Source organism: Kogia breviceps, chromosome 10 (assembly GCF_026419965.1).
Source record: "Kogia breviceps isolate mKogBre1 chromosome 10, mKogBre1 haplotype 1, whole genome shotgun sequence".
NCBI lineage: Eukaryota > Metazoa > Chordata > Mammalia > Artiodactyla > Physeteridae > Kogia > Kogia breviceps.
This window is the reverse complement of record NC_081319.1, coordinates 37,669,581-37,685,602: the sequence shown is the minus strand read 5'-3', so window position 1 is coordinate 37,685,602 and position 16,022 is coordinate 37,669,581. Positions and strand designations below refer to the sequence as shown.

The following is a 16,022-nucleotide window of genomic DNA, read 5'->3' as shown; positions in this document are numbered from 1 at the left end:
TGGAGCAGTGGTTGCAGCTGTGCTGCCACCGAGGTAGCTAGCCATCGCATCTCCACCTCAGTAAGAGGACACACAGCTTAGGGGAAAGCTCAGTTCTTTTCCATTGAAGTGTTTGCAAGAATAAAGCTCAAAGTTAAGGCAAAAGTGAGTTTTGTCTTGAGTAATCAAACATGATGAAAAAGTATGAAAATTGTATTTGAAGACTAAAATTAACCCTGGAAAATATTATTATAAACGGTAACAACAGCCAAAAATATCTTTGTTCAGTTGGGAAAATCTTAATCAGGAGAGATGGCTCTGTAAAAAGCTATTAATTTTGCCAATTATTGCTTGATTTCTTGTTCAGTTGAATAAATATTGTTCTGAGCCAGCATCTTTTTCACATTCTGATTCTAGTTCCTGCAGTAAAATTTGATTCTCTGTCCTTTTAGACAGAAACATTCACAGTGGAATGGAAATTAGCTATGGTGACTAAAATCTAGCACTTCCCAGGGTTGGCTGTGCAGAATAGTAGCAGAAGAGAGTGGTAAGCTTACCAGCTGGTCACTGGCTGTTGCTTCCAGGCTTCAGAGGGGTGGAGTCTCTTTGTTCTTCTCATTATTATGAAGATAAACAAAAATAGCACAAATGTATGACATAGAGGGTCATTGAGGGGGAAAAAAAAAACCTTTCTTTCATAGCACACAAACCTGAGAAGCCCACAGTAGCAATGATGAAGAGAGAGATACAGTGGTCAACTGGGAAAAGCCTCAGCAGACAGCAGAAGTGGGGTAAGGCTGCAACAGGCACAGTTACAGACTTTCACCTGAAGCATCCAGCCCAACCCCTCATTCCCTGTCGAGGAAACAGGTCCAGTGAGAGGGGCTTAAGGCCATCCAACCAGTTGGTGGCCAAGTTGATTTTGGAGTTTGAGTCTTTACACTTGCCAGCCCTCAGTCTGGTGCCCATTCCACTTCCATGATTGCCTCCCTAACATGGACCAAGGCATTCAAAAAAGGGGAGCCAGCATTTGGAAGCAGGTATTTCTAGTGTTAAAGAAGAAAAATGATCCAACAAATGGGTGCATGTTGAAGATTTGTCAGTATGTGAGGGCTGCAAACATAGAGAAGCAACAGTGATTTGTGTTATAAAGAAGGTACATCAAAAGATGGTTTGGGGAATAAAAAGGAAGGAAACTCTGAGAACTCAGCCATGACTTCTGTAGTGGAAGTTAGCATTTGCAGTGTCTTAAGGTAATGCTCCTGAATAGAGTTGCAGAAACAGATTTTGTAATCTAATCTGTTGTGTGGGTTTTTTCCTAACCTGAACACTCTCTAAGATATACTCAGCCATATCTAAGTCTTTAGCTGGGTATTCTTGCTGAAGTCAGATCTCTGAACCATGATTATTGATAAAAACAGAGGCAGCAAAGCATGGACATTTTAACTCACTTCCACTCTGACATTGCTCAGACACTTCCTCTAGGCAGTGCCTGGTACTCGGTGCCCTGAAGAGGACAAAGACACCATCAGGGACCTCACAGGCTTTCTGGTACCACGTTTGTCCTTCCAGCTAACCATATACTAATCTATTCCCTCATCAAGCTTTTACGAGTGCTCAGTGAGAAGTCTGCGTTGCTCTTACACCATCAGAGTTGAATAGAGAGAAGTTATGTTCTCCCTGTTTGGAAGTGATCCCTTTTTATTTCAAATGGCTTGGTTATCAATTGCTGCATAATAAACCACCCACCAAAACTTAGTGGCTTAAAACCACAATTTATTATCATCTTGCATGATTCTGTGGGTTAACAGGGCTCACTGAGCAATTCTCAGTTGCAGTCTCTCATGAGCTTGCAGTCAGATGTCACCGGGGGCTGGAATCATCTCAAGACTCAACTAGGCTGGACATCCAAGATGGCTCGCTCACGTGGCTGGCAGGTGATAGTACCTGTCAGCCGGGAGCTCAGCTGGGGCTGTCAACCTGAGTCCCTACGTATGACCTCTCTCTGTAGCTTGAGCTTCTCACAGCATGCAACCGATTTTCCCCAGAGCAAGCATTCCAAGACACCCAGGCAAAAGCTGCAAGACTTCTTATTACCCAGCCTTGGAAGTCCCAGAACATCCATTTTGCCACATTCTGTTGGTTAATCAAGTCACTAAGGCCAACCCACATACCAGGGTGTAGAATAAGACTGCACCTCATGATGTGAGGAGTGGCATGTGTGTGTTGGGAGGGAAGGCATGGATGGTCACCATCTCTGGAGGTAAGCTATCATGATGGTCAAACTCTAGAATATCGTATAGTGAAAGGCTGATAGGAGCTCCCTCCCTTTCTGGAGTAGATATGAAGTATAAAAGTGAACAAAATGGTTAAACAGAACTGGGCCCAAAGCGGGGAATCATGATAAGAGCAGAGGCTCTTAAGAAAGAGCAGGAAGTCACTTCTAGGCTACAACATCCATGCAATCCATGTGTAGGCCCATCTGGAGAAAACCATGGGCCCAACATGTGTCAGGCCCACATGTGAGAGAAGATACAGACTGTGACCTGGTGACATAGAGGAAGACTGATATTTTTGGATAAATATGGGAGGTGAAGTAGTAGATGCACTGGGGTCACCGAAGAAACAGAACGGCCCACTCTGGGGTTTATGTCTGATGTTACGGATGAGGGGAAGGCTTTCATGGAGAGTGTTCTGGAGAGTGCTTTGCATTGGAGTCACTTTCCCCAGTCCGAGGAGTGGTCATGTCACCAATAGCCTTCCTTGCCGTGCCCACTGACACTCTGCTGTAGTTCTTGTTGCTTTGAAAACCTTCAAGTTGAATGGCCTGCAAGGCATAGTCTAAACTCTTGTACGTCGGCAGCGCCTCCTGGTGGTCAAAAGGCTGAGTGGGGCTAGGAAACATGGAGATTTTGATTGATCCTCCTTGAATAACTCAGTCATGCTGGGATTTAGCCCCCCTGGGGTTTACCAAACTACAACTGAAGTAGTTCAAAAGTCTTGTGACACAAAAGCCCTTGTGGTATTTAAATGTTTTCATGAAAAGTAGCCATCACTCTCTCCTACCATGGTATTGGCTGCCCAGGGAAGACAACAGTGGGAAGGAAGGAAGATGATAGAGTTAGAAAATCTAGTGGTAGCACAGCGCACTCTTGTTTTCGCACCAAAGAGGCCTCCATAACATTGATACAGGGCTTCCATGGTGGCACAGTGGTTGAGAATCCGCCTGCCGATGCAGGGGACACAGGTTCATGCCCCAGTGTGGGAAGATCCCACATTCCGCGGAGCGGCTGGGCCCATGAGCCATGGCCACTGAGCCTGTGCGTCCGGAGCCTCTGCTCCGCAATGGGAGAGGCCACAGCAGTGAGAGGCCTGCGTACCAAAAAGAAACCAAAAAACAAAAAACATTGATACAAATCCTCAGCATAGCCCCTGGGGCCTGCAGGCTGCTGTCCCTCCATCCTAGCCCTGCAACATGCATCAGGATATTGAGTGCACAGATCTGGAGTTGGCCTGGTGAGCCAGACTGTGAGCTCCATGAGGTGAGGGACCATGGCCAAGCTGAGCAAGGCGGTACACCACGTTCCAACCACATGCCTGGTGCGGGATGGGTATTAGATATGAGTTTGATGTAACTGAGTTGGTATAAGAAGGCTGTGTCTCTGTGCACGCCAAGTTGGGGGTACCCCTGTCCAGAGATGTGGCCAGCAGGACCCAGGGAGCATTCAGAGTTTCTTGCTGGAAAGGCACTACAGAAACCAGTGGGATTAGGAGCCCTTTTCCTTTTTTCTTTACACAGCTGTCTTTTTGATGTTGCCTCAGAGCATAAGTTCTAAAAGAAAATATTGATGTAAGTTAAAAAATCACCAAATAGTAGCAATTCAGGCCTAGTTTTTCAAAAAAGCATACTTTACTCATTCCCTTATCAATGAAGGATATTTTTAAAACTAGGTCTTAGAGCTAGCCCTGAGGTTCTGTAAACAGTATCGCTCAGACCAGCTGTGGAAGAAGTTTACTTAAATAATAATTGCCTTACTTGTTTTTAATATACTGACTTCTTCAACATATTTAAGCCTCATCTTCTTGGACTAAAATGAGTACGAGAGGCATTTCTCAAGAACGCCTGGCTGAGAAGACCTTTTTTAGTTGTACCCTGACAGTGCCTGGATGGCAGACTCACAGGAAGGTCCAGAGGCCCTGGTTTTCAGGGACACACAGCCTCCTGAGCTGCAGGTTCACCTCTCAGATGGAGCCTCACTAAGAAAACACCACAGAGAGGGGTTTCAACCACTTGAACCAGCCAGAGGCTGCCGAGCTGCCAGTGGGCAAGTAGGGGGCACTGGGGTCCAGGTGACCCTCCCACGAAGGGTCTAGAAGACCCCACTAGTTTGACATGGACATGCTGGTGTTTGGCACAATGAGTGATACACGTTTGGAGGGCCTGCTAAATTATATCTTCCCAAGGGAAGCCTGCAAGTTTATTCTCACTACTTCTGTAGAAGGTCCCCTTGAGGACCATTGGTTGACAGGTTCCTGGGCCCATAGCTGTGGCCTGCATCAATGGGGACTAAGCCACACCACATCTGGTCTCCATAACAGCCCCTTGGGTTAGAGGTCTCACAAGAGAAGGGTATGAACCAAGGCAACTCAAGAGCCTGGGTTAAAGACCCACAAGTCCCAGACTAGCTCCATGACTCCCGAGTTCACTGAAGGGCAAATCTTAGAAACCCTGGAGAGCCCCCTGTGTGCAGGGCCCTGGGCCCCCAGCCAGTTTGGCTGGGTCTGCAGTAGGATGGCCAGGAAGGCAGAGGCCAGGCACTGGAGGCTTGGAATCTGGGAAAAGGTGGTAGGGAGCCAGCTGGGAACAGGGCCAGTGGTGTCTGGAGAAGGTAAGTGTGTAGAAACGGTGTGTCAAGTAAGAACTGTGCTGCTGTGTTATCTGAGTGTGTCTGTTTCTGTGTGATGGCTCCATTGCAAGCTGGCCTGGGCCCATGCCTCGGCCCCCTGAGAGAGCTCAGCATCCAGGCCACACCCATCTCCCAAGAGTGCTGGATGCAGAGGGCCCCTAGGGCCCCAGCTCCAGTCCCCAGCTCTCCTCATGATCTGCCTCTGAGCATGGTGAGGGCGCTGTCGGCGAGTCTGCATTGCCCCAGGCTGTAGTATGTGTGCCTTGGCTGGGATGCCAGGTGCAGCCTCCACTGCCGTCTAACCACCAGGCTCTGCTTCATTCCTCCTGTGCTTGCTGAGTTCATCCTCACCCCAACCAACTGCAAGGGGACACCCACCCTGGTTCCTTGGCCCCAAGGATGCCTGCCCTCTGGGCCCTCCATCTGTGGCTTGTCATCTGTGCGTGATTGTTCTCACTTGGTTACAGGCTCTCCCTCTCTGCCAGATAAGTACCGCCATGCCCGGGAAATGATGTTGCTGCTGCCCACACACCGGGATCGCCCAAGCAGTGCCATGTATCCAGCAGCCATCCTGGAGAACGGACAGGTAATGGAGCCAGCCTACTGACTGCCCTTTGCTGCAAGTGTGTTGGCCTGGGCTTCCTTCGTTGCACTTGCTAGGCTTTCTACATTGTCCTTCGTGCCTCCCTCATTCTGCCGTAAGACCCTCAGAAGGCTGCTGGGCTCCTAGATGGGAACTGCAGTGAATGTGAGGACCAGCAGTCCAGATGGAGTACAGCTGTGGGTAGAGTGGTTGGAACCACCATTGTTTGTGTGGCTCTCTATCCTTCTGGCCAGCCTCCTGGACTCCTCATCTATAAACAGTCTGGCAGAGAAAATTGGTTCGTTTCTGTCCCAAGAAGGCAGTGGTGGACGTGGGTCTAGAAAATGGCCTTCTTCCCTGTGTGTGTGAAGGACATCCTCACTGGGGGATGTCCTCACTCTGCCTCTTTCATCCATCCATCCATCCATCCATCCATCCATCCACCTGAAGCCCCTCTCTACCCACTGGGACTACTCTCCACACCATCTGCACAGCTCTCCAAATATCCTATATGGGGCCTTTGAACAAGAAGTTGCAACAAGAAGCTGCAGGGATTAGCTCCTCCCCCTCCTGTCCAGTCTGCCCTGCCCTTCTGTCAGGGTCCATGAAAGGCACCTCCAAACAACTGTTACCTAGTCCCAGAGCGCCAGGACTTTCCCAGCAGTACCTCCCTGTGCTAGGTCAGCCCTGCCAGGTGGAAAGAGCAAGTCTGCCTGGCAGCTGCCCATCAGAACAGTAGGTCCTGTCTGTGACTTTGGGCTTCAGTGCTTCCCTTTCCGTACCCTCAGTGCTCACATGGGCCTGTGCATGTGGGGCATCTCCAGGAGACTAAACCTGCCAGTGCTCAGGGGTGAAAGGGGCCCCTAAATCCTTTCTACCAGTGGGTCTCCTTGGCAGGACAGAAGGATACAGTTAGATACCCTCGGGTGCCTGTGTCCTCTTTCTTGGCCATGTACAGGACAACCTGGAGCCCAGGCAGACACTGGAGGGTGGACCCTCAAACAGGGCACATGGCAAGACTCAGAGCCAGATAGCATGGATAGTTTTCCAGCTGGCCTGATGTTCTCAACACATCTCAAGCATGGGCTGTACCACTGCTTTGATTTTTCCATCTGATCCTGGAATATCCTGGCTCCTGTGGCCCACAACACTGCCCCCAAGGTGTAACTGGTTGTTTTCACTCTTTGATGTTTTTCTCCTTCCCTCAGCTGCCAAACTTCCAGCGGGCCCTGTTCCAGCAAGTGGTTGGAGCCTGCAAACCCTGCAGTGATCCCAATCTGTCTGTGGCTGAAAAAGGTATAATTCCCTTTCCCAGGTGGTCTCCTCCCATGTTTATCCCCATCCTGAGCGTCTGACTCTTGTCCCTGAGCACCAGCTGGCCAAGGCTGAGCCACACTCTAATGCCCAGGCCAGTCTATCTGTCCAGAGTCCTGACCAGTTCCTGTGTTCACTATTTAACCTACGTCTGGCTTGATGCTAAGGTTTGGATCCTGTTTGTTTGTATCTCTCCCTCCCCAGAGCCCACCCTCTGAGAAGCCCCAGCTGCCACCTGCCCTGAGCCCACCTTTATGAAAACTTGGGCTGCCATATGCAAACGGTGGGCAGCCACTCCCTGGGGCTCCTCCCGACCAGCCCCAGAATTCAGCAGGCCCTGTGGCCCCTTTGGTCCCTCTCAACTTGGGCCCACAGGGACATCTCCTTGTTGCTCAGAACAGGCCTGTGGCCAAGCATGCCCCCAAGAATAATGGGAAGGAGAGGCCATGGCAAAGTGAGTTTCCCAGAGACAGTCCTGTCCAAGGGACTTCAGTTCCTCCTATAGCCGCTCTGGCCTGCAGCTGCTGTGAGTCCCATTTTTTACACATTGCAAGTCCAACAACTATATACCATGAGACTAGGCAATACTTAGAACAGAGGCTGTTTATAGATAGTGGAGTTTTACCCTATGTTCTGCTCCAGCAAGCTGGAGGAAGAGCCAGACTTGGACCCATATGACCCCGGCCCAAACATGGAGACCTGAGTTCATTTAACATAGAACAGTACCTGTGTGGGGACTATGCTAAGCCTACCTGCCACACAGAACCGGCCCCATGTCAGCCCGCTCCCTGTAGGTTCCCCTCCCCTCTCCTCCATCTGTTGGGAGTTTAGGGCACACTTAGTCCCGAGAAATACAACCTGCTGTCCCATCAGAACATGTCCCTCCAAAGCTGTTGTCATGTCATCACTGCACCTCCTCACCAAGTACTGTCTGCTCTTCCCACTGTCATTGTTCCTCCCTTGCTCATCATGGAGGACATGCCTCTCTGTCCTCTTTAAGGAGACCATGCACAGGGTCCATGACCTCAGTGCCTGGTAGGCATCGGCACCGGGTACTCAACCACAAAGGGCATGGAGATTCCGGCTGAAGATGCCTTCCTAGCCTCAAGGTTGCACATCCCCAAAACATGCGGCTTACCTGGACCCCTGCACCTGTGCCCCAAAACAGAGTGCCCTTTTGGCCTTGAGGGCCAGAATCCACAGTGGCTGCTCTTTACCTGAGTTGTGGAGCAATCTCAGATCTAGCCAAGAGCACAGATGGGCTCAGAGCTCAAGTGGGTGCTGGTGGCCAGACCAGGACCTTAACGCCAACTGGACTCAGAAGAGCTTCAGGCTTCAGACCAAGCTGCAGCAAGAAGCTGGATATGCCCACCCCCCAGGTGTGGGAAGGAAAGAGGGTTGTCTCAGAACAAAGGCTGAGCCCAGAGCAAGCCCATTTAAGCCACAAAGCCAGTGCTTAGTGGGTAGCAAACTAGACATTTGCCTAGGGGGAACACATAGGCCAGAGTAATAACTCCCTAAGTCTCTACCTGGATCCTCCAGGGCAGGAACTGTGCATACTTGGCACCATTCTCTTGTCATCGGGATCTTGAGTCCCATGAGAACTCCACTTCTCACTTACATGTGTCACTCTTTGCCAGGCAGTGACTCCCAGACCAAGCAAGCCTGCCCTCGAGGCTGTGGGCTGTGCACAGGGGACCTCAGGCCAGTGGTGGCCCATAACAGAGAGAGAGAGAAATGGCCGGGACACAGTGGGGATTGCCCCTCTTCTCCTAGAATAGGTCTGTGCATCTTAGATTTTCCACTAACCCCAACGCACTTGTGCTGTGTGGCACAAGTTCACTGGTCTCAATGGTCACCAACAGCAGGCTACAGGGCAAGCTTGATGATTTCTGGTTCACACAGAGGGGCTCAGGCAGGTACCCTTTTTACACCATTGCAGCCTTGCCAGCTTTCTTCCCCCATAGCGTTCCTACCTGCAAGATCCTTTGGGCCCTAGTGAGTAAACTTTAGCAGTCCCACAGTTCTTCTGGGGTCTAGATGTACACATGAGATCTTGGGCTGTCAGAGCCCCTTTGTGGAAGCTGCCCAGACCCACCTCCAAGCCTCTTATTCCGTGAGGTTTGGTGGCTTTTTATGGAGATGGAACTTCTCCTTTTTGGAAGAGGGAGGTTCAGTGCTGAGGACCAGGAAGCTCATGCTGCATCTTGAGGAAAGCCTACATGAGAATAGGCCTGTCCTGTTCTTAGGGTGGCTCAGGCTCTCTGAGGAGGCCTCCTGGTGGAATCCACCTGGTGTTCACCAGTGTCAGAATAATTCTTTCCTCCCTTCAGTGGACAGCTGAGTGTCTGTCTACCCAATCACTGCTACACCCTCCCTTCTGCCACCAGCTGTCAGCCATCCCATGAGACTGAGCCATGCTCCTCAGAACTGAAGCTCTTGAGGTCATTGAGTTCTACCCTGTGTTCTGCTGCAAGCCCACAGCAGTTCTTGACCAGTGAGGAGGACTAGGGTGGACATCACCCATCACCTTATCCCTGGACCACATGGGGCCCAACCCCTCCTAGCCACATCTTCCTCAACGGCTAAGCTCCAGCTCCTTCCCTCCCAGAGCCTCTCAGGTCCCATTAGGCTCTGGCATTCTCCACTTAGGACCTGGAGTGGGAAGAACCCAAACCCCAGCCTTGTCAGCCTCACTTTAGCTATGACTGCCTCAGAACAAAGCCAATGCGTAGGCCGCTTCTCTCTCTAGGAGAGCCCAAAAGGGAATTGGTGCCTGTCTGGCTTTGTCAGAGAAAGGGCATATTTCTTGTCAGTGTTATTTGTTCTCCAGGAGGAGTTCGCCAGTAGCATTCACATGCCCCCTTTCTGGTCCTCAGACCCCAAGGTCCAGCCATTTCTTCTCTCCTCTCCCTTCCTACAAAGTCACTCAACCCCAGCTGTGGCTGAAGGGCCAGTATTCTGGCACTGGACTTCTTCCTTACCATAGGTAGACACCCTGTGTTTCCCTTTGTCCAGGGCCCACTCTACCCTGCATCCATAGCATGTGGGTGCCAGGAACTGGGCCTCTCTACATGCCCTAAAGCACCCATGGGCTCCATAGCCCTCCCTCCTCTCTGGAAGCAGTGGTCCCTGCTGGACCTGGGCCATGACTCACGGGCTTTAGACTCTCCTCCAGCAGGCACAGTGAATACCAGTCCTTACCTAGAAAATCTCTGTGCATCCCAAGCCCAGCCAGTGGGCACAGAAGCAACAGGGCTGGGCAAAGCTTGTATTTACCACAGGCTCTTTGTGGGACCAGCTTGGGGGCAGCTCCTGCCCACTCCCTGGCCGTGCACCAGCTGTGGATGGAGGCAGTCTCTGCTGCCCGCCCATCCTGCTCCCTGCTTTTCCCATTGGGCCAGGGCTATGGGAGAGCCCTGAATCCTGACCTTGGTAAGACTCCATAGGTGCGCGCTCGCACTCTCTATTTTTTGCAGTCCCATCAGCCTGTTTGACTCTCCTCTTCTCACCTCTTCTGTTCTCTCTTCTCCTCCTGACAAGTCCTGGAGGCTGCAGACGCTCACTCCTTGCTGCACATTCTCTCCACTTACCGTATCCTGAGTACTCTTCAGACATCAGTTCACTCTGTTGCCATCCTCTTAAGTGGCTTCTGTCCTGACCACGGTCCCCTGTGGGCCACAGTGTCTTGCTTGGCCAGTGTTTTGTGTCTTAGGAGCTGGCGTGCCACTCCCATGTGTGCTGAGTACATAGTATGCACCTGCAGAAGCCATAGGCTGTAGGACAGGCTTCTCTCAGAGGGTGGCTCAAGAAGTAACCTCCCTTCATGCCATCTCTTTTCACCCTTCAGCGGTGCCAGCAGCCCCCAGCAGCTGGAGCCTGGATAGCGGAGCCCGAGAGGCCCAGCCCTTCCTGTCTGCCCACACGGGGTGCATCCTGGCCCCCCCAGTGCCTCCCCGAAGCCTGCTGCATGGTAAGAAGACCTCCAGCGGGTCCCCCAGATAGTCCCCAGTCTCAGATTCTACTCACGGGCAAGGGCAACAGCCCTCCAGGCTGAGAAGATGGGCCATCTCAGCCAAGGAAAAAACATCCCCACCGCAGGAAGGATCCTGCTGGGCTTTGGGGTCAGTGAGGTTTCCAAGCACAGCAGGTGAGCTCAGTGAGGCCTTTCCAACCGTGGAGGCTGAAGACATCAGAACTGACCATGCCAAGCATGATACTCACCAGCCTGTCGTCGCCAAGCAGCAGGCTGAGCGCTGCCACTGTCTGCGGTCTGTTGTTCGATGGGCTCTGATGCACTCGACCTTTTTGACCTCCTGTGTGGCATGGGTGTCTTTACTGCAGCAGCTTGTATTTTGGAGAACTTCAGTGAAAAAAGAGGTTTTCCTGTGGCCTTCAATGCTGAGGGGTTGCAGGAGACTCACATCTGTCCAGTTGGCCCTGCAAGATACACTGACGTGTAGCGCAAGAAGGGCCCAGCTGAGGCTCTGGTTCTGTTTCCTTTGCAGGTCATTACTCCCTACACTTTGACGCCTTCCACCACCCCCTGGGTGACACCCCCCCGGCCCTCCCAGCCCGGACCCTGCGCAAGGTAATGCACTAAGGTGACAGTCCCACCAGGATGTGAGAGGAGTCATCTCAGCTGCTAAAATCACCCCTGATTCTAGAATCATCTCCTGCTCCTGTCCCTGAGAGCCCAGCCTGGCAGAAGCTGGGGGTGGCCAGAGCCACACTTGGGATGCAGATGATCAATGTGTCCTGCAACAGATGCGATGGGGGCAGGGAAGTCAGAGGGTCCTGGAGACAGCAACACATGGTACCCAGAGTATGTGAGCAACGAGCAGTGAGAAGCCAGGGGGTTCCCTGCCAACACCCAACTTATCAACACACCACAGTTCAAGACGTAAAGAAACACTCCTGTGGTGGATCATAGAGCACTTTAAACTGGAGTCCACTCAAAGCAAGCATCAGATACCAGACCTTTACGAAAAACTCATTAACTTTTCTGCAAATTGGAAAAGACTGTCACAGATTTTAGCAGCAGAATGCATTCATCTGGTCCATGGCCCACTAGGGTTCTTTCTACCCTCACCAACTGGCCTGATGACCCAGCCCTTCTGTCTGTACCCCAGAGCCACAGCCAGCAGCCTGGGACATGGCTTCAGGGGGCACAACTGCCCAGCAGCCAAGACAGGGCCATTTTTTAGCCACAGAAACGCAGGTGATTCTGGGGCTCCACTGGCTTGTTGGGGTCAGGGAAGAGCTAGGGGGTGACTGATGATGAAACAAGAAACATGCTGTTGATGAGGATTATTTTAAAGTTCATTAATAAGCAGACTCTTGGTCTTCTCTTCCCATGGTGGGCCAGCTTGTTTGGAAAGAGGGATTCTAACATTTCTACCTTTTCTTTTGCAGTCTCCTCTCCACCCTATCCCAGCCTCCCCCACAAGCCCCCAGTCGGGCCTGGATGGCAGCAACTCTACGCTGTCTGGCAGTGCCAGCAGCGGTGTGTCTTCCCTAAGCGAGAGTAACTTTGGGCACTCCTCGGAGGCCCCTCCTCGAACCGACACCATGGACTCCGTGCCGAGCCAGGCCTGGAATGCTGACGAAGATCTTGAGCCGCCCTACCTCCCCGTCCACTACAGCCTCTCCGAGTCCGCTGTCCTGGACTCCATCAAGGCCCAGCCATGCCGAAGCCACTCAGCCCCGGGATGTGTTATCCCTCAGGACCCCATGGACCCACCTGCGCTGCCACCCAAGCCCTACCACCCCCGCCTGCCGGCCCTGGAGCACGACGAGGGTGTGCTGCTGCGCGAGGAGGCCGAGAGGCCTCGGGGCCTGCATCGCAAGGCCTCGCTGCCTCCTGGGAGCACCAAGGAAGAGCAGGCTCGCATGGCCTGGGAGCACAGCCGAGGGGAACAATGAGGGGCAGGGAGGCAGCTGGGACACCACCCTCAGTGAGCAGCTTGCCCCACCACTCCAGGTCTGAAAAGCAAGTCCCCCCCGCAGGGAGCCAGAGAGGCCTGGCACTCAGGAGAGAACCACCCCGAGTCTACATTCTACTGCCGTGAACTCGTGTGTTGCCATGTACAGAGGCCACAGCAGCATGAAGGGTTGTGGCTTCTCTTTTTATTTCATTTTCTACATTCCATTTCTATGGGTTTTCCTTTTTCCTTTGTGGAGTAGATGCTTTCTTCCTCCTGCAGTTCCAGACCACGTGGAGCTATATGGAGATATTGCACAGACAGAATCGATTGCTTTGCAGGGCCCCAGGGGGTAGGAGCCCAGGCCCTCCCTCCAGGGAAGAGATGCACAGAAGAATGGAAATTGCACTAGGGACCTCTTCCTTTGCTGTGTTGACAGAAGAGCTCACGGTTGTATTCAGGGATTGCAAGGACCACGTGGACTACGTCACCGGTGGACAAGGGGGCTACAAGCCATTTTGCACAAATGTCTGCCCACCTGCTCCCTCTTCCATCCAGGAGTGTGCAACTGAGAGGCTGGCTAGGCCCACCTGCCAGCTCAGGCATGTGACCTGGACTAACTGCATGCCCAGGGTATACTGCCAGGCTTCCATGGGCCAGACCTGCCTCCTACTCTACCTTGGATTTTTCTCTCCATCATTTTTATTTCTGACCCTTTGCCCCTCTCCACTCTTAATACACCCTGTGCCCTGCAGGAGCCCCCTTGGTGCATGGATCTGCAGTGGTTATCTCCTACCCTCTGGAGCTTGAGTGGGGGTGTAGCACCAGAGGGACTACCCTTGCCACCTTCCTCCCCAGGGCCCGGGCAGCCACGTGTTGAGAAACAAGCTGATATAGGAGTGAGGCTAGGGTGTGGCAGGGGCCGGAAATCCTCTAAGCTTTCAGAAGTGGCCAGATTGCCTGTCATCAGCTCCTGAATCAGGGATTTTCAGCACTACCTCCAAGCAGTGGGGTTGGCTGCCCAGCCAGGCTTCTAAGGCCCGAGGACTTTTGGTCAGGTTCAGCAAGCTCCTGGGTAAAAAGGGTGGGAGGGAACTTCTCCTCTTAGAAGCAGAGAGCCACGCAGGTTGAATTATCCTCTCCCAGTAGCCAAGGGCAGAGCCTCAGCTCCAGGCCCGTGGGGACCACCACTCAGGGTTCAGGGTGGGCAGGAGGGCAGTTTCTCCAGCCTCCCCAGTCTGTTGGGCAGAAGGCAGTGGTGTCTTTATAGGAAACTCCTTCAGGTCAGGGCACCGATTTTCCTCTTGATTTATTATTTGGGGGAATAGGGTGGGGTGGTAATAACATTTTACCAGGGTGCTTCTAAGTTACTTTAAAAAAGTCTATGAAACATTTGCTTGCATTCACAACTGTGATGGTCCCAAGGCCGCCTTCTCCTTGTTGAGCAGGTATGTTCTCCTCTAGTTCTTCTGCTGACCCATCTGACCTCCATGATTAGGGTGTTTTTCACTTGTAAACAAATGCCAGGTTGTTTAATAGGAATGCCAGCAAGTAACCTATGAGGAAAGATGGGGGGCCGCATTAGCTTCAGGGCGTCTGGAAGTGTTTATCACCATTGTGGGGCTTCTGATACTTCAAGGGTGACTCCAAGCAGAGTGGGTCACTCCTGGCAGGCCTGGACCATCTGGTGTTCACAAGTGTGACAGTCGGGGACTAGCTTTGGCTTTCTTAGACAGGAGGGCATATGTAGGTTTTAGGGCACTTCTGAACCTCAATCCCTGGACAAGGCAGTCCTCACATAAGAACATCTACCTTCTCCACCTGGTGGCATGGGAGGGTAGAGAGTGGAATGTGGGTTCATTTGGCCTTGCCTTATACAGGGTGAGCCCGGTTTGTTTTCCCTCTCCATTTTCCCTAATTCGATGAAAAGGACATAATCCAAATTCCTTTCACTGGAGAATCAGCCAGTCTGAAGGGAAGTGGGAGGCAAGAGATGAGAATCCTCTGAAAAGATTGTGAAATACTGATTTTCATTCTTTCAAGCTTATTTGTAAATACCTATTTGAATGCTGTGTATTTGTACAGGAATTTGAGCAAAAAATGTATAGAGTGTGATGTCCAACTGGTATTCAGCCCTATAAATGTGTTTTTAACCTCTGGCATTCTGTGCTTATTTAAAATAAGAAAACTTCTAACCATTTCTTTTGTGTATTTATGTTTAAAATAAGTGACTTAAAAATAGTCTTACCTGTACCAGAAAGCAAAGTTAAAGAAAAAAAAAATTTGTACTGGTGTTCCAAAAGGTATTTTACTGTATATATTGTGGTAGCATGTTCTAAATCCAACAAGTAATGTGAATTTTAAATGTAAATATCTGCCACCTTATTTCCCCCCTTTCCCCACTCCTTTGACTGCTGTGATGTGAATTAAAGATGAATACCTGATACTGACCCACTGAATTCACTGAATTGGGAGCAGCGCAAGTGCCCCTCTCCAACCCTTCTCGCTGGGCTCCAAGCCCTTTTAGCCCCATAGAAATCTCCTTTCTGCCCTGAGCGCAGAGCTAACCTTTCCCACGTCCTGCCTTCAAAGACAGGGAGCCAAGCCCTCCCCTGGAAATGAGGGCAGCCAAGGGCCCCGAGGGCTCAGTGGGAAGCAGGAGGCAGCCTGCCAGCCACCGCGGCCAGGCTTCCAAGGCTTGTGAGAAAAAGGGGGGGCACCTCTTCTCAGCATGCGGGACAAGCCTCTGAACCCCCGACCTCCCCACCCTGAGGCGGCTGCTTCTGATCCCAAAGCCACGCAACCAACCCGGCCTGGGTGCCTCTCTGAGCTCTGGGAAGGCATTCCGGAGAAGAGCCCTTCCTACGGGCGCTCCTCCAGCCCAGAGTCTGTCCACCCCGGCCCGGGTACCGCTGACGGCCCGCGCGAGGCGGCCTCCGGCTAGCCGGGGCTCAAGCGGGTGGGCGTCTGAGCTGCTGGGGCAATTCGGACATGGTCCGCCGGCCTCGCAGGCGCCAGATCCTCCGCAGGCTCCCCAAAGTCTGGTCCCCCCGTCTACGTGATCCTTTAAAAAAAGGTAAAGAAAAAAAAAAAAACCTCTTCGGAGCCTCGCTTGCGGCCGCCCGCCATCCCTGCCTTGTTGGGTTGCGGCTGGCCCCAGAGCCCCTGACCTGCGCCACGATTCGGGGCCTGGGCGGGGAGGTCCGTGGGTTTTTTAGGCCGGCTTGAGGCCCAGGACAGCAGGTACGCAGGCCAACCCGACTTCAGCCTGCAGCGCTCGGCCTCAGCCACTGCCGGGTCACCTACCCAAGATGG

At 52.1% G+C, this 16,022-nt stretch overlaps 1 protein-coding gene and 1 long non-coding RNA gene across 10 annotated transcripts in view; one reads left to right on the top strand and one right to left on the bottom strand.

The window, feature by feature from the left end:
• Positions 1–15,157, top strand: part of DOCK3 (dedicator of cytokinesis 3) — a 445,236-nt gene extending 430,079 nt beyond the window's left edge. For 2 of the 9 annotated variants that reach the window (XM_067044059.1, XM_067044056.1), the window contains exons 50-54: positions 5,354–5,472; positions 6,678–6,765; positions 10,634–10,756; positions 11,292–11,374; positions 12,199–15,157. In XM_067044059.1, coding sequence (XP_066900160.1) covers positions 5,354–5,472; positions 6,678–6,765; positions 10,634–10,756; positions 11,292–11,374; positions 12,199–12,708 — 923 coding nt within the window. In that variant the 3' untranslated portion in view covers positions 12,709–15,157. The remainder of the gene's footprint in view (positions 1–5,353; positions 5,473–6,677; positions 6,766–10,633; positions 10,757–11,291; positions 11,375–12,198) is intronic. The other 7 variants (XM_067044062.1, XM_067044061.1, XM_067044064.1 and 4 more) reach the window with 5 other exon arrangements.
• On the bottom strand, positions 13,992–16,022 carry LOC136794986 (uncharacterized). Its single transcript, XR_010842543.1, has 2 exons — positions 15,804–16,022; positions 13,992–14,263 (listed from the first exon to the last, which is right to left on the bottom strand). It is a non-coding gene; the product is annotated as an uncharacterized lncRNA (long non-coding RNA).